This window comes from Staurois parvus, unplaced genomic scaffold (genome assembly GCF_062004578.1).
Source record: "Staurois parvus isolate SC_StPar_1 unplaced genomic scaffold, SC_StPar_1.0 ptg001487l, whole genome shotgun sequence".
NCBI classification, from domain to species: domain Eukaryota; kingdom Metazoa; phylum Chordata; class Amphibia; order Anura; family Ranidae; genus Staurois; species Staurois parvus.
The window spans coordinates 307,768-332,932 of record NW_028319283.1 but is presented as its reverse complement, the minus strand read 5'-3'; the positions used below and the strand labels follow the sequence as shown (position 1 = coordinate 332,932).

Below are 25,165 nucleotides of genomic sequence, written 5' to 3'. Positions count from 1 at the left end.
GAGTACGGAGTAGCGGCCATGGGTTGGGATGAGTACGGAGTAGCGGCCATGGGTTGGGATGAGTACGGAGTAGCGGCCATGGGTTGGGATGAGTACGGAGTAGCGGCCATGGGTTGGGATGAGTACGGAGTAGCGGCCATGGGTTGGGATGAGTACGGAGTAGCGGCCATGGGTTGGGATGAGTACGGAGTAGCGGCCATGGGTTGGGATGAGTACGGAGTAGCGGCCATGGGTTGGGATGAGTACGGAGTAGCGGCCATGGGTTGGGATGAGTGCGGAGTAGCGGCCATGGGTTGGGATGAGTGCGGAGTAGCGGCCATGGGTTGGGATGAGTGCGGAGTAGCGGCCATGGGTTGGGATGAGTACGAAGTAGCGGCCATTGGTTGGGATGAGTGCGGAGTAGCGGCCATTGGTTGGGATGAGTGCGGAGTAGCGGCCATTGGTTGGGATGAGTACGGAATAGCGGCCATGGGTTGGGATGAGTACGGAGTAGCGGCCATGGGTTGGGATGAGTACGGAGTAGCGGCCATGGGTTGGGATGAGTACGGAGTAGCGGCCATGGGTTGGGATGAGTACGGAGTAGCGGCCATGGGTTGGGATGAGTACGGAGTAGCGGCCATGGGTTGGGATGAGTACGGAGTAGCGGCCATGGGTTGGGATGAGTACGGAGTAGCGGCCATGGGTTGGGATGAGTACGGAGTAGCGGCCATGGGTTGGGATGAGTACGGAGTAGCGGCCATTGGTTTTAGCAGTTAGTAGATCATTAGTGAGTTTTAGTAGGGCAGTTTCAGTGGAGTGTAGCCAGACTGTAAAGGGTCAGGAAGGTTGTTGCCGGTGAGGTAGGAGCTTCGGCGATTGTAGACTAAGTGTTTTAGGGGTTTAGAGGTAAATGGCAGCAGGGAGATGGGTCTTAGGTTGTTCAGACTGTTGGGGTCCAGTGAGGGCTTTTTAAGTATGGGAGTGATGTGTGCTTGCTTTAGAGGGGAGGGGAAGGTGCCAGTAGAGATGGAGAGATTGAAGATGTGAGTGAGGGAGCTTAGGGTAGAGAAGAGGGTGACCATAGTAGTTGTGAGGGGACAGGATCCAGGGGGCAGATGGTAAGACCGGCTTCTGAGAAAACTTTAGTGACCTCTTCGGTAGTAGCAAGGACTATGTGGTGTGGCAGAGCTCTGTAAATCTGAAGACTGGATGGACCTGAATACAAATCCTTAGGCTGCTCCCAGAAATTGCTGAATGCTGAAGATGGAGAGTTTAGAATCTCTAATAACCAAGCTTTCCTGAATTATTTTCAGGTTTTAAAAGAAGTCTGAGTTCTACATCTACTTCCACCTCCCAGAAGGATGTCAGCCGGCGACACTCGTTTGGCAGGTATTTATTATGATAAGAATGTCATGTTAGTGGAAGGTGTCCGCTCTGCTTACTACCCTCAGCCACTGTCATGTTAGTGGAAGGTGTCCGCTCTGCTTACTACCCTCAGCCAACACTACAGGAAGATCACAATGTGATCCTAAAGTGTATGTCCAGCTGAACCTTCCCCTAGAAGACCCGGCTTTTTTTGTTCCCATGTAACAATCAGTATTTTTTGCCAGAAAATTTCTTAAAACCCCCCCAAAAAAACACTTTTTTTTTTTTGTAAAGCAGAAGCCGTAGAGAATAAATTGGTGGGTGTTGCAATTTTTTACATAACGCAGTATTTGTGTAGCGGTTTTTTAAAGGCATTTTTTGGGGAAAAACACTTTTGTTAAAAAACACGATGCATAACCCAATTTTTTGTGTAAAATATAAAAGATGATGTTACACCGAGTAAATAGATACCAAACATGTCATGCTTTAAAATCTCTCTAATATCCCAGAGGTGTTCTATTGGATTTAGGTCAGGCGAGCGTGGGGGCCATTCAATGGTATCAATTCCTTCATCCTCCAGGAACTGCCTACATACTCTCACCACATGAGGCCGGGCATTGTCGTGCACCAGGAGGAACCCAGGACCCACTGCACTGGGAGGAACCCAGGACCCACCGCACCAGCGTAGGGTCTGACAATGGGTCCAATGATTTCATCCCCATACCTAATGGCAGTCAGGGTGCCATTGTCTAGCCTGTAGAGGTCTGTGTGTCCCTCCATGGATATGCCTCCCCAGACCATCACTGACCCACCACCAAGACGGTCATGCTGAACCATGTTACAGGCAGCAGAACGTTCTCCACGGCTTCTCCAGACCCTTTCATGTCTGTCACATGTGCTCAGGGGGAACCTGCTCTCATCTGTGAAAAGCACAGGGTGCCAGTGGTGGACCTGCCAATTCTGGGGTTCAATGGCAAATGCCAATCCAGCTCTATGGTGCCGGGCAGTGAGCATAGGGCCCACTAGAGGACATCGGGCCCTCAGGCCACCCTCATGAAGTCTGTTTCTGATTGTTTGGTCAGAGACATTCACACCAGTGGCCTGCTGGAGGTCAGTTTGTAGAGCCCTGGCAGGGCTCATCCTGTTCCTCCTCGCACAAAGGAGCAGATACCGGTCCTGCTGATGGGTTAAGGACCTTCTACGGCCCTGTCCAGCTCTCCTAGAGTCACTGCCTGTCTCTTGGAATCTCCTCCATGCTCTTGAGACTGTGCTGGGAGACACAGCAAACCTTCTGGCAATGGCAGGTATTGATGTGCCATCCTGGAGGAGTTGGACTGCCTGTGCAACCTCTGTAGGGTCCAGGTATGGCATCATGCTACCAGTAGTGACACTGACCCGAGCCAAATGCAAAACGAGTGGAAAAACAGTCAGAAAAGATGAGAAGGTAAAAAAATGTCAGTGTCCTCCACCTGTACAACCATTCCTGTTTTGGGGGTCGTCTTATTGTTGCCCATCTAGTGCTCCTGTTGTTAATTTCATTACCACCAAAGCAGCTGAAAATGATTAACAATCCCCTCTTCTACTTACCTGACCAGATCTATATCTCAGGAGTTTCATGGACTCGATGCTAGACTCTGATTACAAAGTCTGCCTGTAATGTTTTTGAGCTGTGTACAATTACAAGTGTCAAAGGCTTTTATTGACAATGACATGAAGTTTATGGAAACAGTCAATAATTTCAGTGTTGACCCTTCTTTTTCAAGACCTCTGACTCCCCCTGGCATGTTGTCAGTCAACTTCTGGGTCACATCCTGAATGATGGCAGCCCATTGTTGCATAATCAATGCTTGGAGTTTGTCAGCATTTGTTGGGTTTTTTGTCCACTTGCCTCTTAAGGATTGACCACAAGTTCTCAATGGTATTAAGATCTGGGGAGTTTCCTGGCCATGGACCCAAAATTTCGATGTTTCGTTCCCCAAGCCACTTAGTTATCACTTTGCCTTCTAGCAAGGTGCTCCATCATGCTGGAAAAGGCATTGTTTCTCACCAAACTGTTCTAGGATGGTTGGGAGAAGTTGCTCTTGGAGGATGTTTTTGGACCATTCTTCATTCATGACTGTGTACTTGTGAGAATTGTGAGTGAACCTGCTCTCTTGCCTGAGACGCAACCCCACACCTGAATGGTCTCAGGATGTTTTACTGTTGGCATGACACAGGACTGATGGTTTCCTTCTCCGGACAAGGTTTTTTCCAGATGCCCCAAACAATCGGAAAGGGGATTCATCAGAGAAAATGACTTTACTCCGGTCCTCAGCAGTCCAATCCCTGGACCTTTTGCAGATTATCAGTTTGTCCCTGATGTTTTTCCTGGAGAGACGTGGCTTCTTTGCTGCCCTTCTTGACGCCAGGCCATCCTCCAAAAGTCTTTGCCTCACTGTGCGTGCCGATGCTCTCACACCTGCCTTCTGCCATTCCTGAGCAAGCTCTGCACTGGTGGTGGCCCGATCCCACAGCTGAATCAACCTTGGGAGATGGTCCTGGCGCTTGCTGGACTTTCTTGGGTGCCCTGAAGCCTTCTTCACAACAATTGAACCTCTCCCCTTGAAGCTCTTGATGATCCGATAAATGGTTGATTTAGGTGCAATCTTAGTACCTGCAATATCCTCGCCCGATGAATGGAAAAAATGATGCTGTGCTACTCCTGCAACGCAGGAGGAATATTTTATTGTTTTAATATCCTTGCCTGGGAATCCCTTTATGTGGAAAGCAATGATGACAACACTTGTTTCCTTGCAGGTAAATGAATATTTATGTCATTATTAAAACTTTTGGCCAGGGCTGTAGTACCACCAACTCTGCAGTGATTGTCCGCTTCCCTAGCAGTCCCTCCAGTATGAGATATCCATACTTACACCGTGCCAAGCTGGACCACTGTAACTACAATGCAGATCATACCTGGAGCTTTGCCTTTGGTGACAGGGACTCTTTAACCACTTCCCTGTCTGTCCCATGTACATAAACGGCCAGACGGTGTCCGGACTGGAAGGGGGTGAAAGTGTCCGGACTGGAAGGGGGGGAAAAGTGTCTGGACTGGAAGGGGGGAAAGCGTCCGGACTGGAAGGGGGTGAAAGTGTCCGGACTGGAAGGGGGTGAAAGTGTCCGGACTGGAAGGGGGGGAAAAGTGTCCGGACTGGAAGTGGGGGAAAGCGTCCGGACTGGAAGGGCGTGAAAGCGTCCGGACTGGAAGGGGGGGGAAAGCGTCCGGACTGGAAGGGGGGGGAAAGCGTCCGGACTGGAAGGGGGGGAAAGCGTCCGGACTGGAAGGGGGGGGAAGCGTCCGGACTGGAAGGGGGAGCGTCTGGACTGGAAGGGGGGGGGAAAGTGTCTGGACTGGAAGGGGGGGGGGGGGAAAGCGTCCGGACTGGAAGGGGGGGGGGGAAGCGTCCGGACTGGAAGGGGGGAGGGGAAAGCGTCCGGACTGGAAGGGGGGGGGAAGCGTCCGGACTGGAAGGGGGGAAAGCGTCCGGGCTGGAAGGGGGGGCGTCCGGACTGGAAGGGGGGGGGAAGCCTCCGGACTGGAAGGGGGGAAAGCGTCCGGGCTGGAAGGGGGGGCGTGCGGACTGGAAGGGGGGGGGGAAGCCTCCGGACTGGGAGGGGTTAAACTGCACATATTCCTCCGGGTTAAATCTGTTGCATCCATTTTTTTTTTTTTTCATTTTTATTTCCAGGTCCTGACCCTTGTTGCAGGACTGTGCTGTCCCCGTCTAGCAGGCTGTCGTTGGCGCATTCCCAGTCAGCGTTTCTTTTATACTCCAAAGCCGCCGGCTCTCCTCCCCCCTCCGGCTGTGTTGTGTTCCTCATGCAATTCATAGATCCGGCTTCCTGATCCTTCCCTATGAATGGAGCGCTTTGAACCCGGCGACTCTCTTCTGCAATGAAAGGGGCTGGAAAGCTTTGTGACTCCTCATTGTTCTTACGAGAGGATCGGCTGCCGCTTTGTGTCTGGGGCATTCATTAGCCGAGACGGCACCGGCTGTCCAATCAAAACGTGGAATGCCGGCCACCATGACCAGCTCTTCATTTAGATTTTAGAATTGCACCGATTCCCCATTTATTACCCCCATTTATTAGGGTCTAATAGACTCCTAATGTCTCCTTAACCACTTCCATACCGGGCACTTTCACCCCCTCCCTGACAATTTTCAGCTTTCAGCACTGCCTTACTTTAACTGTCATTTGTACAGTCATGCAACACTTTACCCGTTTGACATTTTTATTATTTTTCCCCCAAATTTTTTTTTTTATCCCCCCAAATGTCAGGACAGTACAAACGCCCCCCAAATGTCAGGACGGTACAAATCCCCCCCAAATGTCAGGACGGTACAAATCCCCCCAAATGTCAGGACGGTACAAATATCACTGGATCCCAGAGGGAGAGATCCATCCTGCCTGGGATCATCCGGTGATTTAAATTGCTTTATGACTCCTTGAGGGTCAAACTTTTTTGAGGTGAGCGCCCCCGCCAGAAGGTGGCGGATCGATCGGCACCATCTTTATGAGAACGCAATATAAAGTTGAAGAACTTAAATCTGGATTTTTATTTTTTCATTTATTTATTTTATTTTTCACTTGGGACTTTTTGCAATTTATTATTGTCCCGGGGTATAATTTGGTTATTTTGATGGCAATTATAATCGTTTTCTAGTCACATTTTGGATCGCGGTCCACTTTATATCTGTAATTAAGTTGGTCGATTAACATTATTGATTACACATCGTGTCATATTATTATTATTATTATTTATTTCTTCACAATTTCTAATATTATTGCTCGGCACCATTTAATTGAATATCTCACAGCGCACGCGGCGCTACGCCATTTATTAATTTATTTATCAAACGCAACGTTTCTTGGAAGAATGAATCTTAGCGCACACAAACCCCGTATAAATACCCATTTTTGTTTTTGGAAAAATATAAAAGTCGATGTTGCGTGGAGTAAATAGATACCCAACCTGTCAAGATTTAAAATTGCGTACAACTCGTGAAATGGCGACAAACCATGGTACCTAAAACTGTCCGAAAGGGGATGCTTTACAGGTTATCAGTGTAGCTTCATTCGGGAATGATGACCCTGGAATTATTGCTCTCCCTCCAACATTCGAGGCAATATATCACGTGTGGTGCAATCACTGCTTACATATGTGTATGCCGGAACTGCAGGACATTCGTGTTTGTATTTGTGTGTGTGTATGGGGGGGATGGGGGTGCTTTTAAGTTTTTTTTTTTTCATTTAACTTTATTGCTCTCATTGGGGTGGAGGGGTGTGATAGGTACTCTTTCACCAGTTCCCGCCTGGCCTATGGTCAAATGTCGGGCAGCCAGGGGTGGACTGACCATTTGGAAACTCGGGCACTGTCTGAGGGCCCAGGGTCAGTAGGGGGCCCCATGAGATGCCCCTGGTACCTTTTTCATAGGCTTTTTTGAGTTTGGGCAAGGACACAGGGGCCCCATGATCCCCTATTGCCCGGGGGCCCCATGAGTTGTCAGTCCGCCCCTGCGGCCAGCACAGTGGCTAAATGGTTAGCACTTCTGCCTGGCAGTACTAGGGTTGTTGGTTCGAATCCCAACCACGGCATCACCTGCCTGGAGTTTGCATGTTCTCCCTGTGCCTGCGTGGGTTTCCTCCGGGTACTCCAGTTTCCCCCCACACTCCAAAGACATGCTGGTAGGTTAATTGTCTCCTGTCTAAATTGGCCCTAGTATGTATATGTTTAATGGGAGTTGGGGACTTTAGATTGTACGCCCCTTGAGGGTTAGGGACCTTAGATTGTACGCCACTTGAGGGTTAGGGACCTTAGATTGTACCCCCCTTGAGGGTTAGGGACCTTAGATTGTACACCCCTTGAGGGTTAGGGACCTTAGATTGTACGCCCCTTGAGGGTTAGGGACCTTAGATTGTACGCCCCTTGAGGGTTAGGGACCTTAGATTGTACGCCCCTTGAGGGTTAGGGACCTTAGATTGTACGCCCCTTGAGGGTTAGGGACCTTAGATTGTACGCCCCTTGAGAGTTAGGGACCTTAGATTGTGCGCCCCTTGAGGGTTAGGGACCTTAGATTGTATGGCCCTTGAGGGTTAGGGACCTTAGATTGTACGCCCCTTGAGGGTTAGGGACCTTAGATTGTGCACTCCTTGAGGGTTAGGGACCTTAGATTGTACGCCCCTTGAGGGTCAGGGACCTTAGATTGTACGCCCCTTGAGGGTTAGGGACCTTAGATTGTACGCCCTTTGAGGGTCAGGGACCTTAGATTGTACGCCCCTTGAGGGTCAGGGATCTTAGATTGTACGCCCCTTGAGGGTCAGGGACCTTAGATTGTACCCCCCTTGAGGGTCAGGGACCTTAGATTGTACGCCCTTTGAGGGTCAGTGATGTGAATGTATTATATATATGTAAAGTGCTGCGGAAATTGAGGCGCTATATAAGTACCTGAAATAATAATAATAATGACGGCTGGGCGGGACACTCGTCATTCCAAGTAGACATCACATGACGTGCTTCCCAGAACATGCCTCACGGGCTGCGCTGTAATTTGTAACCCGCACATGAGCGATCAGAGAACCCGCCACTGCCGGTACCATGTGATCACTGTGACCAATCACAGCAGATCACATGACCATTTTACACAGTGGATGGCATTCCTTCATGCCATCCGTTGTGTTGATCTCTGTGATTGGTCACAGTGATCACATGGTGCAGACAGGGCCAATCACAGCCCATCTGTACCATGTGATTAGCTGTGGCCATTCAAAGTCAAATACAATAGTAAATACTGGATGAATCTATTTCATTCAGTACAAATGGTTGCTTATAGCAGTGAAATTCACTGGTACAAGCAGTCGGTGTGTAAAAAAAAAATGAATTCTGATCGCTTCCCCAGAGTAGTACAATGTTATTATGGTACCTTACATTGTACGCCCCTTGAGGGTCAGGGACCTTAGATTGTACGCCCTTTGAGGGTCAGTGATGTGAATGTATTATATATATGTAAAGTGCTGCGGAAATTGAGGCGCTATATAAGTACCTGAAATAATAATAATAATGACGGCTGGGCGGGACACTCGTCATTCCAAGTAGACATCACATGACGTGCTTCCCAGAACATGCCTCACGGGCTGCGCTGCAATTTGTAACCCGCACATGAGCGATCAGAGAACCCGCCACTGCCGGTACCATGTGATCACTGTGACCAATCACAGCAGATCACATGACCATTTTACACAGTGGATGGCATTCCTTCATGCCATCCGTTGTGTTGATCTCTGTGATTGGTCACAGTGATCACATGGTGCAGACAGGGCCAATCACAGCCCATCTGTACCATGTGATTAGCTGTGGCCATTCAAAGTCAAATACAATAGTAAATACTGGATGAATCTATTTCATTCAGTACAAATGGTTGCTTATAGCAGTGAAATTCACTGGTACAAGCAGTCGGTGTGTAAAAAAAAAAAAAAAAAAAGAATTCTGATCGCTTCCCCAGAGTAGTACAATGTTATTATGGTACCTTAGATTGTACGCCCCTTGAAGGTTAGGGACCTTAGATTGTACACTCCTCGGGGGCGGGGACTGATGTGAATGTACAATATATATGTAAAGCGCTGCGTAAATTGGCGGCGATATATAAGTACCTGAAATAAATAAATAATACTGTATTGTGATCACAGAATGTTAAAAATCTTTTTAAAAAATGCAATAAGAAAGAAAAAAATGTAAAAAAAATGAAAGATTTATTTTTTCTATGTTTTATTTATTTTTCACTTGGGACTTTTTGCAATTTATTATTGCCAGGGTGTATAATTTAGTTATTTTGATGGCAATTAGAATCGTTTTCTAGTCACTTTATGGATCGCGGTCCACTTTTATATCTGTAATTAAGTTGGTCGATTACCATTATTGATTACACACGGTGTGCTATTATTATTTATATTTCTTCACAATTTCTAATATAATTGTTCGGCATCATTTAATTGAATATCTCACAGCGCACGCGGCGCTACGCCATTGTTTATTAATTAATTATCAAACACAACGTTTCTTTGAAAAATGAATCTTCGAGCACACAAACCCCGTATAAATACCCATTTAACTTTTTGGAAAAATATAAAAGTCGATGTTGCGTGGAGTAAATAGATACCCAACCTGTCATAGATCTCAAATCAAATGATTCCCAATTTCTGATATTATTGCTCGGCATCATTTAATTGAATATCTCACAGCGCACACGGCGATACGCCATTTTTTATTCATTTGTTTTACATCATATTATAGCCGGGTGTTCATTTTCTGAGAGGATATTTGGCAGTGCATGAGTCCACCCCTCCCCCCCCCATTTAAAGGGTTTGATAAAATACCGCATGACATAAAAACTTGCAGCAACCACTATTTTCTTCTCCAGGGCCTCTGCTCTCAGGAAAGATATATTATTTTTCTAAGCAAAATAAAAATGCTGACGTGTGCGAAAAAATAAAAAAAAGTGCCCCGGTAAGTGGTTAATGAGGGTGCTGTGATGGGGGTCACCGGGTTAAACGACATGCAGAACATGTCAGCCCTTCCAGTACCTGCGCTCCACCCTCCCCCACAATCCATCCCCAACCGACCCCCCCCCCCCACCACCGAGCGCGACCGATACAACACAGCAGGATACGCATTTAATGATTACGCTTTGGAAATTCTCCGATGCTTTTAGCGACGTGGGTCCTTTCAGGCGCGTTAATGAAGGCGGGAGGGCACAGCTCGTCCCTGGAACCAACATTCCGCCAGTCAAAGAGCTTTTACAAGGCTTCAAATGGAACGCGGCCACTTTTTCCAATCGAGAGTCAAAGCTCCACGTCAATGAAGTCTCTGCGCCGCTTTATTCAAAGTGCGTTTTATCTGCTTCTAAGTGAAGATTTTTTTTTTTTTGTTTTTTTATTCTGTTCAGGCTTTTAGCTGTCATCAAGTCACAACTACAAAGACGGCGTGATATGTTTTCAAGATATTAATGTGTATCGGTAGCATATATATATATATGTGTGTGTTTTTTAAGTTTTAATAAGCAGTTTCTGGGAAGGCGGAGAGCTTTTTTTTTTTTTTTTTAAGGAGACTTTGAATTCCAGAATACGATGACGATGCACTTTGCTGCCGACGTGCCGACTCATCTGTCTCTGCAGGACTGTTAGATAAGTCAAAGAAAAAAAGTGCCAAAATCAACAGCAACAGAACAACTGCCATTCCTTACTCATGGCACAGCCACCAGCAAGCCACCAGCAAGCCACCATCGCATATAAGACCGCAACCAGCAAGCCACCATCGATCACTCATGGGACATTAACCAGCAAGCCACCATTGCATATAAAACAGCAACCAGCAAACCACCATTGCTTACTCGTGGAACAGTAACCGGCAAGCCACCATCGCTCACTCATGGGACCATAACCAGCAAGTCACCATCGCTCACTCATGGGACCGTAACCGGCAAACCGCCATCGCTCACTCATAGGACCGTAACCGGCAAGCTGCCATCGCTCATAAGATAGAAATCAGCAAGCCGCCATTGCTCACTTATGAAATAGTAACCAGAAAGCCACCATTGCTCACTCATGGGACCATAACCAGCAAGTCACCATCGCTCATAAGATGGCAACCAGCAAGCCACCATCGCTCACTTGTGGAATAGTAACCTGCAAGCCGCCATCGCTCACTCATGGGACCATAACCAGCAAGCCACCATCGCTCACTCATGGGACCATAACCAGCAAGCCACCATCACTCACTCATGGGACCGTAACCGGCAATCCACCATCGCTCACTCATGGGACCGTAACCGGCAATCCACCATCGCTCACTCATGGGACCGTAACCTGCAAGCCACCATCGCTCACTCATGGGACCGTAACCCGCAAGCCACCATCACTCACTCATGGGACCGTAACCAGCAAGTCACCATCGCTCATAAGATGGCAACCAGCAAGCCACCATCGCTCACTTGTGGAATAGTAACCTGCAAGCCGCCATCGCTCACTCATGGGACCATAACCAGCAAGCCATCATCGCTCACTCATGGGACCATAACCAGCAAGCCACCATCACTCACTCATGGGACCGTAACCGGCAAGCCGCCATCGCTCACTCATGGGACCGTAACCGGCAAGCCGCCATCGCTCACTCATGGGACAGTAACCGGCAAGCCGCCATCGCTCACTCATGGGACAGTAACCGGCAAGCCGCCATCGCTCACTCATGGGACAGTAACCGGCAAGCCGCCATCGCTCACTCATGGGACAGTAACCGGCAAGCCGCCATCGCTCACTCATGGGACAGTAACCAGCAAGCTGCCATCAGCTATATAACCATTTTTAAATAGTTCACGTGTTAAAATCTGCATTTTTTGCTATAAATTGCTTGTGGCGCACTGCAGTTCGGGTCTGTTGGCACCGACAGTACTTGTGTGTGGAGGTCCCAATCTAACTGAATGTCGCTGTGTTGCGATGCACCGCACATCGATGTGCTACGGTACTGTGCAAAAACCGCACTACCGCCACTCATATGTCCGATGGACCCTCTTTCTTGTCTTGTCGGCAATACTCTAACAGCAGCTCAGCGGTTTGCTGGTTCACACGGGGTCCTTGGATCTAATTGTAAGGTCAGGAACGGATGGGAATGGTACAATATATAAAGCCCTGTGTACGTGTCATTGCTATATAAATGGCTGTAATAAATAAATCACACTCTGGAGAGCAGCAGAATTGCACAGTGTGCAGACATTTATTTACAAAGCTTTGAGCCACTGACACCCACCGACACCCACCCGTTCTCTTGTTTCATCAATAAATTTTACCTGTCACAGCCCCAGGTCTGATCCCTATGTACACTCCAAGCCAGAGCTTGCTCAGGGGTAACTACCTCCCACCCGGGCCAATTCTGAAATATCTCCCCTACATGTAAAAATCATTTTTTTTGCTAGAAAATTACTCAGAACCCCCAAACTGTGTGTGTGAATAATGATAATAATATTGTTATTGTTATAAAATATATATATATATATACACATACATTTTTTTATATGTAATTTAAAATGGTTGCTGCAAATTTTTTTTTTTACTGGTTGATATATGTATATATACGGTGTGTGTGTGTGTGTGTTGGTGAAAAAAAAAAATTCCTTCCTTCCACCCACCCCTTACTTCCTTCATTCCTTCCTTCCACCCACCCCTCTCTTCCTTCCTTCATTCCTTCCTTCCTCCCACCCCTCCCTTCCTTCCTTCCTTCCTCCCACCCCTCCCTTCCTTCCTTCCTCCCACCCCTCCCTTCCTTCCTTCCTCCCACCCCTCCCTTCCTTCCTTCCTTCCTCCCACCCCTCCCTTCCTTTTTTCCTTCCTCCCACCCCTCCCTTCCTTTTTTCCTTCTTTCCTCCCACCCACCCCTCCCTTCCTTTTTTCCTTCTTTCCTCCCACCCACCCCTCCCTTCCTTTTTTCCTTCTTTCCTCCCACCCCTCCCTTCCTTTTTTCCTTCTTTCCTCCCACCCCTCCCTTCCTTTTTTCCTTCTTTCCTCCCACCCCTCCCTTCCTTTTTTCCTTCTTTCCTCCCACCCCTCCCTTCCTTTTTTCCTTCCTTCCTCCCACCCCTCCCTTCCTTTTTTCCTTCCTTCCTCCCACCCCTCCCTTCCTTTTTGCCTTCCTTCCACCCACCCCTTCCTTCCTTCCTTTTTGCCTTCCTTCCACCAACCCCTTCCTTCCTTTTTTCCTTTCTTCCTTCCTCCCACCCCTCCCTTCCTTCCTCCCACCCCTCCCTTCCTTCCTACCTTCCTTCCTCCCACCCCTTCCTTCCTTCCTTCCTTCCTTCCTCTCACCCCTCCCTTCCTTCCTTCCTTCCACCCACCCCTCCCACCCTTCCTTCATTCCTTCCATCCACCCACCCCTCCCACCCTTCCTTCCTTCCTTCCACCCACCCCTTACTTCCTTCCTTCCATCCACCCACCCCTCTCTTCCTTCCTTCCTTCCTTCCACCCACCCCTTACTTCCTTCATTCCTTCTTTCCTCCCACCCCTCCCTTCCTTCCTTCCTCCCACCCCTCCCTTCCTTTTTTCCTTCTTTCCTCCCACCCCTCGCTTCCTTTTTTCCTTCTTTCCTCCCACCCCTCCCTTCCTTTTTTCCTCCCACCCCTCCCTTCCTTTTTTCCTCCCACCCCTCCCTTCCTTTTTTCCTCCCACCCCTCCCTTCCTTTTTTCCTCCCACCCCTCCCTTCCTTTTTTCCTTCTTTCCTCCCACCCCTCCCTTCCTTTTTTCCTTCTTTCCTCCCACCCCTCCCTTCCTTTTTTCCTTCTTTCCTCCCACCCCTCCCTTCCTTTTTTCCTTCCTTCCTCCCACCCCTCCCTTCCTTTTTGCCTTCCTTCCACCCACCCCTTCCTTCCTTTTTTCCTTCCTTCCTCCCACCCCTCCCTCCCTTCCTTCCTTCCTCTCACCCCTCCCTTCCTTCCATCCACCCACCCCTCCCACCCTTCCTTCATTCCTTGCTTCCATCCACCCACCCCTCCCTTCCTTTTTTCCACCCACCCCTCCCTTCCTTCCTTCATTCCTTCCATCCATCCACCCCTCCCTTCCTTGCTATGGAAATTATACGTTTTAATTTTTTTCTATACACCTATAGTGACTACACTCTGATTCATAGCACAAGCATGATATTCGGACGGTCAGAAGAATATTTTAGTGACCGGACCTCCTTGAATTGTAATTCAATTCCCCTGCACTAGACGTTTGCACCCTTTTTGTTTTGTTTTTTTAATTCCATTGTATGGAAGAACGTATATGGCATTGTAATATTTCGGTATACATGTAGCTTAGCGACTTCAGCAGACTGTTTTAGGATCTGCCAAATCTCACGTTGGGGAGGGAAAAAAAAAAAACTAACCAAAATATTTCTTTCCTTTCACCGTATGACCAGACCCAGGAAGCCAGCACTCCGCCGCAGTTGGAGCAGCACCAGTTCTACCAGCACCAGTGACGGAGGCGTTAAACTGCACAAAGGCTCCCAGGTTCTCCTGACCAGCTCAAACGAAATGGCCATCATCCGGTACATCGGCCCCACTGATTTCGCCCCTGGCGTCTGGCTGGGCCTGGAACTCCGCTCTGCCAAAGGCAAAAACGACGGTTCGGTGGAAGAGAAACGATACTTCCAATGCAAACCCAACCACGGAGTCCTAGTCCGACCTGGGAGAGTCACTTACAGGGGGATTAACGGATCCAAGCTGGTCGATGACATCTGCTGACCCAAGTTCCGGTTGATCAATAAGCACTGATTTGGAGATGAACGACTCCTGTACTGTTCTGTCATCTTTATGTTGTTACTCGTCCAACACTTTCTTCTTCTTTCTTCATTTTTGCTTTTACACGTTTCTGATGTTTTTCCATCGACAAGAGCGTATTGTTTAATCATTTTGTTGTTCTATGCCAAAATTTCTAGCCAGGCTTTTCAATGGCGGCTGTACGGGCCATATTGATGGCAACAAAAGGATTCAAGCTTTGTCGGTCTTCCAGTCCATCAAGACGAATCCCGCTGGTTGACTCTCAATTTGAGATTCCCCTGAGGCTGTTTTGTTATAAGGGTCGATTTCACGCAGCGTGATTTTTTTTTTTTTTCTCTATAAGCGAAGATCTTTCTGACTTTTTATTTTTGGTGTTCTTTTGAATAACGTATTTTTCAGTTCGTATGTCTTAGGTTGGTATCTGAAAGTTGGAATTAGGTTGCTATGGCAATGCAATTATGAGGATGCGTCCTATTTTTTTTTTAGAACCCATGCACTTTAAACCCCCCAAACAAGAACGAAAAGCACTTTTCGCATGTAACTTTCGTTTTTCTTCCCTACGTGGAAAAACAAACACGTTTCTCAGTAGTATTGTTCTTACCCATTTCTACTGATGGTGTTTTATAAAACCAAAGGATTGGAGGCATGGAGGTGAAAGTCAATTGCAATGAGATTACACTTTTACATTTTTCTAGGGCTGGATTTGAAATGATAGAAGGTCTGTTTGCCCCGGACCGTGCCTCTGCCATTTCCACTTCAACTTAACATAATGTCTCTAATGCATTCTAAGTCAGGTCTTCCAGCACTTCCCTTTTATATATTTGTGGTATTAAAAAGCGCACAGCTAATTATTAAAGGATATGCAGATTAAACATTTGTATAATTTTCAGGATAGATGTTGCTGATGCATGTATCCTAGTTTTTTTTTCCAGAGCTTGATTTGATGTGAACATGTTCATAAAATCAGACCACATCACAAAGCCATCATGTGGCCAAACGTTTGTGGAACTCCAGCATCTGGCACAGAGCCCTGACCTCAACCCTTTATTGAAAGCTAGGTCTTCCCATCCAACAACAGTACCTGACCTCACGAATGGGTCTGCAAGAGTGGTAAAAAGTTTAAATTCATCCCAGAGGTGTTCAGTAGGGTTGAGGTCCAGGCTCTGCCCAGGACACTCGAGTTTCTCCACACCAAACTGGTCAAACCATGTCTTTATGGAGCTGGCTCAACACTTCATATAGAGTTGGCTTACTTTGTGGCCATAACATCCTCCTCTCTTCTGGGAAGACTGTGAATGTTCCAATCTATCCCAAAGGTGTTCATTAGGGCTATGGTTAGGGCTCTGAGCAGGACACTATAGTTCCTCCACACCAAACTGGTCAAGCCATGTCTTTATGGGGCTGGCTCAACACTTCATATAGAGTTGGCTTACTTTGGAACATTCACAGTCTTCCCAGAAGAGTGGAGGATGTTATAGTCACAATCTACCCCAAAAGTGTTCAATAGGGCTATGGTTAGTGGTTAGGGCTCTGTGCAGGATACTCTAGTTCCTCCACACCAAACTGGTCAAGCCATGTTTTTATGGAGCTGGCTCAACACTTCATATAGAGTTGGCTCACTTTGTGGCCATAACATCCTCCACTCTTCTGGGAAGACGGTGAATGTTCCAATCTACCCCAAAGGTGTCCAATAGGGCTATGGTTAGAGCTCTGTGCAGGACACTTGAGTTCCTACACACCAAACTGGTCAAACCATGTCTTTATGGAGCTGGCATTGTACACAGGGGCACAGTCATGTGGAACCACAAAGGATCTTCACCAAACTGTTACCACAAGGTCTGTTGCCTGTGTGAATTTGTGCCCATATGTGAGATCAGGTGCTCATGTCGAATAAGAAGACCTGGCTCATCATTGATATTCAAATCCATCCCAAAGGTGTTCAGTTCAGGGCTTTGTGCAGGACACTCGAGTTTCTCCACACAAACCATGTCTTTATGGAGCTGGCTCCACGCTCCATATATGGCTTTGTGGGCATAACATCCTCCACTCTTCTGGGAAGACTTTCCATAAGATTTTGGACTTTGTGCCCGGTTGTATGATCAGGTTCAGATGTTGAATGAGAAGACCCCTCTTATGGTCTGCCTTCCAATTCATTTCAATGGTGTTCAGTAAGATAGAGGTCAGAGATTTTTGCAGGATACTCAAATTCCTCCATACCAGATTGGGGAAAACCCTTTTCTGTTCCAGCATGACTATGTCCCTGTGTGTAAATCCAGCTCCATAAAGACATGGTTTGACCAGTTTGGTGTGGAGGAGCTTGAGTGTCCTGCACAGAGCCCTGACCTCAACCTTACTGAACACCTTAATGAATCGGCATGCCGATTGTGAGCCGGGTCTTCTCATCCAGCATCAGTATCTGACCACACTAATGTTATTTTGGCTAAAGAGAGCAGAGTAGAGACTGTGTGTTGCTAAGGACAGGGTGAGGGGGTGAACTTCAAAATAATGACAAAAAGTTTATTCACCGCTGCCAACCCTGTATGCCAGATCACTTGGTTCACCTGGTGCCAAAACTAGGTGGGGGCTCCTCCTCGCCCCAAACGTTATGTGGACCCAAGAGAAAGAATGGCAATGGTTTTGGAATAGGATGCTCGACAAGCTCGTATAGGTGTGATGGTCTGATGTCCTTGTACTTTTTGGCCATTTAGTGTACATCTAGATCAGGGGTTTCCAAACTTTCTAAACAAATGACCAGTTTACGGCTCTTCATACTTTAGTGGGGCCAGATGGTGGCCAGTGGGAATAGATAGTAGGATGGGAAATAGTGCCCCATTACTGGTATTGGTGGGCGGAATAGAGAGCCATAGCTGGTGTCAGTGAGAGGAATATTACACCATCATTGTTGTCAGTAGGGGGAATAGTTCCCCATCATTGGTGTTAGTGTGAGGAATAGTTTCCCATCATTGGTGTCAGTGGAGGAATGGTGCCTTATCGGTGTTAGTGGTTGGAATAGTTTCCCATCATTGGTGTCAATGGGGGAATAGTGCCCTATCATTGATGTCAAAGGCAGAAGTTATGCCCCATCATTGGTTTCAGTGTGGGGAATAGTTTCCCATCATTGTTGTCAGTAGGAGGAATAGTTTCCCATCATTGTTGTCAGTAGGAGGAATAGTGCCCCATCATTGGTGTCAGTGGGGTGAATAGGTTCCCATCATTGGTGTCAGTGGGGGAAGAGTGCCCTATCATTGGTGTCAAAGGAACAAGTTATGCTTCATCATTGGTGTCAGTGCAGGGACGTTTTCCATCATTGGTGTCAGTTGGAGGATTAGTGTCTTATCATCGGTGTTAGTGGTCGGAATAGTTTGCCATCATTGGTGTCAATGGGGGAATAGTGCCCTATCATTGATGTCAAATGAAAACACGTTATGCTACATCATTGGTGTCAGTAGGAGGAATAGTGCCCCATCATTGGTGTTAATGGGGTGAATAGGTTCCCATCATTGGTGTCAGTGGGGGAAGAGTGCCCTATCATTGGTGTCAGTGGGGGAAGAGTGCCCTATCATTGGTGTCAAAGGAACAAGTTATGCTCCATCATTGGTGTCAGTGCGGGTAAGTTCCCCATCATTGGTGTCAGTTGCAGGAATGGTGTCTTATCATTGGTGTTAGTGGGGTGAATAGGTTCCCATCATTGGTGTCAATGGGGGAACAGTGCCCTATCATTGATGTCAAAGGAACAAGTTATGTTCCATCATTGGTGTCAGTGTGGGGAATAGTTTCCCATCATTGGTGTCTGTAGTAGGAATAGTTTCCCATCATTGGTGTCTGTAGTAGGAATAGTGCCCCATCATTGGTGTTAGTGGGAGGAATAATACCCCATTATTGTGTCGGAGGAAGGAAATAGACCCCACTGTTGGTGTCCGTAAGCGGAACCATGCCTTATCAGTGGGAAAATAGTGTCCCAAGGTCCAAATAAGAAAAGAAGGGAAACATTCCTGATTATAAGCCAACATCCCAAAGATAACATCTGGAAAAAGGGGGGTCTCTCCTTTTTTCCAAGGATCAAATAAAGGCAAGCAAACGGCCACATCTGGTCCCCGGGATGCAGTTTGGAGACCACTGATCTAGATGATTTGGTCGTGCACTCTGCTGAAATGCTGAAGGAACATGGTCATACAATGCAGTCTCTGTGGAACAATTGATGCATTGGTATATGCAGGCTGATGGTAATCACATATGTGTACTAATTCCTTTTAGGAGAACCATTATTCTATTTTAGAGCATTCCAAGTTGGTATCCAGCTGTGCAAAGGTGACGGGAGAAGCTTTACCTCACTGGTGTCACTGGGGAGCTCCCATACGTTGGAAGGACTAGTACATATGTCTTCAGATGACACTTGAATCTGGATTAGTAACTTTGATTGGAACACTTTGTTGGGACGGTCAATGTGCTGGAAAAAGCTGAACTGGTTTGATTACAATTTTTCAATTCAGAAAGTCCTAAATGTTGTTCACTTTTCTTTCGATTGTGAAAAGCTTCCTATATCCCGATTTCCTGACTGTTCCAATTTGTGTGGTTGTTTGGTTGCCCGGCTGACTTCCTGGCTTTTTATAGTAATGTAGACATCTGTGAATCGGAGTTTGTTGCGGATTTCAGTATTGAAGGCTTCACCAATGTGATTTGCAACTTTGGATGTCCTCTGTATCATATCTGACATTTTACCCCCGTAGAGGCTGAACTTTGTGCCTCATGATTACTCAGGGGTCATCTGCATTTTGTTAAGTGTCCACTCCCAGCTCAGCCCACTTGCCACTCCCATTGGAGTCTGTTCTAGAAAGGGTAGAGGTAGGCAGAGCTCAAGTTTTGTTTGGGGAGACCTTGCTGGTGGGGTTCCCAGGACCTTGCATTATGAAAAACCAAACACCATGAAGGGTGAGGGTGACATCAGATTTGCTGGTGTTTCTGTGGGTTTTTTGCACCTAAAAATGATCATTTGGAATACCAGACCTTAGATCTTCCCACTCTCAAATCTTTATTGATGCGTTGCCAAAGTCACGGCCACGCTTCTCAAGTCCTCTTATTTTCGCTTCAGATTAGGTAAGAGTTGAACCTTCATCTGGTTCTTATTTCTGTGCCCCCGTTGGGTAGGTCTTTCCAACACTTCCTGTCTCAATGACAACAAGACCTCAAATGGGATACTCACCATTAGCAGACACCGTGCCAGGAGGCAGTGCTGCTTTTAGAAACCATGGGGCCCTTTATAGCCAACCTGACAGCCCCCCACCCCCCAAAAAAGTTACAGTTTCCTATGCTTCGGTTATGAGTGAACACAGGGAGTGATAGGTACCAATCACTCATTGTGTTCATTCAGGAAAGGCAGGGGCTGGTTAATGTGGAATATTGGTTGGTAGGAAGGAGAGGAGGGAAATGCTGTGGTGGCACACTGGGGGGTCTGGGCAGCAGAGAGAAACGTATAGTGTACAGCAGGGGTGTCAAACTCCATTTCATCGTGGGCCGTATCAGCATTATGGTTGCCCTCAAAGGGACGGTTGTATCTGTAAGACTAGATGTCCACAGCACCCCACCCCCCCATTACATCAGATGTCAAGAATCCCACACCTCCCCTAACATCACTGTGCACCCCCTTGGGGGGCAGAGCTGGAAAGCAGAAAGTGCAGGGTCTGGAGGAGGACCAGAGGAGGAGTGGAGTCAGTTACCAGAGTCTGCTGAATGCTGAGACCAGGGGAAGCAGAGATGAGGGTGGTAGGATTTTGCAGAGGAGTTCTATTATTCTCTCTGCTGCCAACTGCTGAGACAAGGTGGGGGTGGAGACAAGGGGGAACCTGCAGGAGAGGTGCAAGGGCCACATGAAATGGCCTGGAGGGCCGGATTCGGCCTGCGGGCCTTGTGTTTGACACCTGTGGTGTACAGAGAGGGTGAAGGTTGTGGCGGGGGGAGCAATTACGAGTATTGATCCCCTGTATGGCTCTCTATGCAGCAGTTGAAATCCAGCGGGAGGGAGAGGAGAAGAAGCCAGCTTTCAGTTGAAAAGAGAGCTATACAGGGGATCAGTTCCATTAATGTCCCCAGCCATGCTGATCACCCTCCCTGCCCATATCTGGTTCACCCAGCTGCCTGGGCCCCCCTTGCTATCCTGGGCCCCGTACAGGAGGACTGGTGGTACCCCCTTTTCCACGGCCCTGCCGGGACGTGAGAGTGAATTTCCACTGGAGGACATGCTTGTGTTATGTGGGAATTCTCTTCACCTTTTTGCAGTTTCCTCTAACATTCCATCCTCTCTGAGGAGGAAACGTCCCCGGCCCAGACACAGCACTCCGGGTTCTATCCTTTCACTTCTCTATAAGCCTAAAAACTGCCAAAGATTCCACTTTGAGGACCTGTAAAATGTCAGTAAGGTGTCACGCGTCTATAAAGACCTGAACATGGTGGGAATTCTGAGTGCTGGTCTTTCCTTTACAGCAGTTTTATAGACACTGTTCACCTTGTACACCACCTGGAGCTGTAGATCAGCCTTGGGCAGTTCCTTTCCTCCAATGTAGCTTACAGCTTCCCAGATAACTTGTCATTCTATTGTAGAGGTGAAATTGATCAGGAAGTGGGGACTAAGGGGTACTTTGATCTTTTTTGTGCCCTCCCTGCAACACATGAAGCTCTAAGCTACCATAGATGGTCAGTGCCCTCATGTTGGGTAAATGCCTTCTCTTATTTGCTCTATCTGCTGTGCTACTTGGCTGATTATGAGGGATAACTTTGATCTTTAGGCACTCACTGACTTGCTCCAGAGAAGGATCAAAGAATGACTTAAATGGCCATAACTGACCTAATTGGCCCAAGAGTTTCTCAGACAGAGAACATGTTTCCTTATTAACCTATGATGGAGATCTTTGCTTCAGTTCAGGACCAGGGAGAGAAGACATAATGGTATGATCAGATCAGGAGCTTTCCTTGAAGTGGGTTGTCAACCCAGAGAACTAGAAAACTGGGGCAGGTGGGTTTTTTTGTGCCCTCCCTGCAACATATGCATCTCTAAGCTACCATAGATGGTCAGTGAGCTCCTCATGTTGCCTCCTCTTTTTTGCTCTATCTGCTGTGCTTCTTGGCTGTTTGAGGGATAAGTTTGATCCTTCTCTGGAGCAAGTAAGTGAGTGGCTAGGATCAAAAAATGATCTAAATGGCCATAACCGACCTAATTGTCCCAAGAGATGCTCAGACAGGGAACATGTTTGTTTTACGCTTAACCTATGATGGAGATCTTTCCTTCAGCTCTAGACCAGGGAGTGAAGACCTAACGGTATGATCAGATCAGGAGCTTTCCTTGAAGTGGGTTGTCAACCCAGAGAACTAGAAAACTGGGGTGGGTAGTTTTTTTGTGCCCTCCCTGCAACATATGAATCTCTAAGCTACCATAGATGGTCAGTGAGCTCCTCATGTTGAGTAAATGCCTCCTCTTTTTTGCTCTATCTGCTGTGCTTCTTGGCTGTTTGAGGGATAAGTTTGATCCTTCTCTGGAGCAAGTAAGTGAGTGGCTAGGATCAGAAAATGATCTAAATGGCCATAACCAACCTAATTGTCCCATTGTTTCCTTCAGCTCTGGACCAGGGAGTGAAGACATAATGGTATGATTAGATCAGGAGCTTTCCTTGAATTGGGTTGTCAACCCAGAGAACTAGAAAACTGGCGGGTAGTTTTTTGGGTTTTTTTTAGGTGCTCCTTGCCTCCCATGAGGCTTTAAGTTAACATCGATGGTCCAATACCTCCTTCATGATCAGAAGGCGGAGAGATATCTCATCTACTGGTGCGCTACTTGGACATTGTTGAAGAGCAACTTATTTTGATCCCTCTCTGCAGCAAAGGAACAGCCTTCCAACACCTCGGTGAGAGTCCAAGGTCAGAGAACAATCTAAACGGGCCAAAACAGACCTAATTGTCCAAAGAGACGCTCAGACTGGGAACGGGCTTGTCTATGCCCAACTCATGATGGAGCCTAGGACAAGAGAGACAAGACATCGCCTTGCTAGTAGATCAGGTGGTTTCCTTGAACTGGGTCGTCATAGGTTCTCTGAATGCCTAATGGAAGCACCAGCATGAGGAGACCTCAAACCTTTGCACTGATTTTCATTCATTTAATTACATTGTGTCTTTTTCCTGATGCAAGGTCTATTTTAGAGCTCGGCGTGCTCCTCATGATGCAGAATCACGATATTCACTCTGCACTTTGCAACGTTCATTTTCTCACCCTGCTCTGGAATTCATTTGCAGTAGGGTGACACGTCCCTCTCCGCAGCTGAGAATGGGTTCCGGCTTTTAGCTGTTGTCTCGATGGACTCTTCATAAGAGCTGAGGACACTTTTCTCTCCAAGAAGACGCAGTAAGAACAATCTGCTAAAAGGGAATCTGCTCTGAACAGAAAGGATTGCCGGTGAAACATTCTTCTAAATCAGAGGTGCTAAACTTCCTTTTTTATTTATTTTTTATTTATTTTTTTTTTAGCTTTCAGTTTGAATTCTTGTCTTTAAATTGCATCCTGATCCAATATACTGCTTCTGGAAATATCATTGTGTGATGCCTCTATCACCGATTATCACATCGCTGGATAGTATAGAGCAGGGGTCTCCAAACTTCGGTGGAGGACCACGTTGTGTCTTTAACCAATATCCACGTGCAAAAATTAAATACATGAAAATGTTTAACTTTTTTTTTTTTTTTTTTTTTTTTAATGAACATATAATTTAGAACTCCAAAGGAAAAAATTCAGGAAAGGAAACAAAGACATTCCAGATAGCCTTTCATCCATCACAGCCCCCCCCCCCCTTTACAACAGGTGCCTTATCAGTGCCCCCCATTACAGCAGGTCCCTATCAGAGCCCCTCTTACATTGGGGAACCTGATGTAAGGGGGGCTCTGATGTTGACCATGATGTAAGAAGGGCTCTGATAGGGCACCTGTTGTAAAGGGGGGAACCTGATGTAAGGGGGTCTGTGATGGGGCCTGATGTAAGGGGGGACTCTGATGGGGAACTTGATGTAAGGGGAGGGGGCTCTGATGTGGAACATGATGTAATGGGGGGCTGTGATGGGGCCTGATGTAAGGGGGGCTCTGATGGGTAACTTGATAAAAGGGGAGGGGGCTCTGATAGGGAACCTAATGTAAGGGGGGCTCTGATGGGGACACTGATGTAAGGGGGCTCTGATGTTGACCCTGACAGCCCCCCCTTACATCAGGTTCCCTATCGGAGCCCCCCTTTACAACATATACCTTATCAGAGCCCCCTTACATCAGGGGTAACATCAGAGCCCCACTTACATCAGGTTCCCCATCAGAGCCCCTCAATACATCAGGTTCCCCATCAGAGCTCCCTCCGTAAATCAGTTTCCCCATCAGAGCTTTCATTGCATCAAGTTCCCCATCAGAACCCCTCCCCTTTACATCAGGTTCCCCAACAGAGCTCCCCATTACATGAAGTTCTACATCATAGCGCCCTTCCTTACATCGGGTTCCCCATCAGAGCCCCCCCCTTACATCAGAGTCCCCTCCTTTTTCAGGGGGACAGATGCAATCTTGCAGCAGGCTGGATTTGTCACTTAGGCCGCAGTTTGGAGACTCCTTTTGTAGAGCAATATCTCATCCTGAATATTTTAGTTTCTTACATTTTGGATACAGTTTTGTCTTTCAGCTCTTTCTGTGATGGGTTTCTGGGATCCCGAAGTTGCATCGTCATCCGTCATCCCCTATTCCTCCGTAGTTTGGATAGGACTTTGTGCATTTTATGATTGGTGGGGGGATTTTTTAGGGTCGTAGAAACCGTAATGTAAAAGACTGACGAGATGAATGTGAAGCCGACGTGAGATGTTTTCTGCTTTCTGTATATTTGTATTTATCTGTTTAAATAAAACCTTTTTTTTTTGCGGGGGGGGGGGGGATGGGTGGATTGTTCTGTAATAAAATACTGAAGATAAGATTTTGCTCTCGAGTCGTCTTTTAAACGGCATTTCAGTGTGTAGAAGTTTTGTGTTCTATAAGAAGGAGGATGTGGAAGGAGGGCAGAGATGGGTCACCCAATTAATAAAAGGGCGAGGAGGACCTCCGCCACGAGGAAGATTAGCTGAACTAAATGGGTTCCCCCTTGAGAAGGTGATTCATGGGGTCTCTGATGGCCGTGTGGAGATAAATAAATGGTCCTTATAGTCAACTAGGTGAAAAGTTAGTTTAAAGGTAATTGCAAAAGACATGGAAGGGCAAAACGTTGCTCCTGGGGGGAAGGTGCATCTCCAAAATGTAATACACGGCTCAAAAAAATGAAAGGAAGACTCTGAAAACCCATCAGATCTCAATGAGGACGAATCTCCTGCTGGATCTCTATCCTGACAGGGACGGGGGATGGGTGAGGAATGTAAGGACGCCCCATCGTTTGATGGAAATGAAAATGATTGACCTACAGAGGACTGAATTCAAAGACACCCCG

General features: G+C 47.2%; 1 protein-coding gene across 2 annotated transcripts in view; it reads left to right on the top strand.

Annotated features, from left to right (window-relative positions):
- CLIP4 (CAP-Gly domain containing linker protein family member 4) overlaps window positions 1-24,605 on the top strand; it is a 124,696-nt gene extending 100,091 nt beyond the window's left edge. The window contains exons 13-14 of one of the 2 annotated variants that reach the window (XM_089662518.1): window positions 1,293-1,368; window positions 24,364-24,605. In XM_089662518.1, the coding sequence (XP_089518644.1) occupies window positions 1,293-1,368; window positions 24,364-24,388 (101 nt within the window). In that variant the 3' untranslated portion in view covers window positions 24,389-24,605. Of the gene's footprint in view, window positions 1-1,292; window positions 1,369-14,324; window positions 15,558-24,363 lie in introns of those variants that run through there. The other variant, XM_089662517.1, reaches the window with a different exon arrangement.
- Window positions 24,606-25,165: the final 560 nt, after the last annotated feature.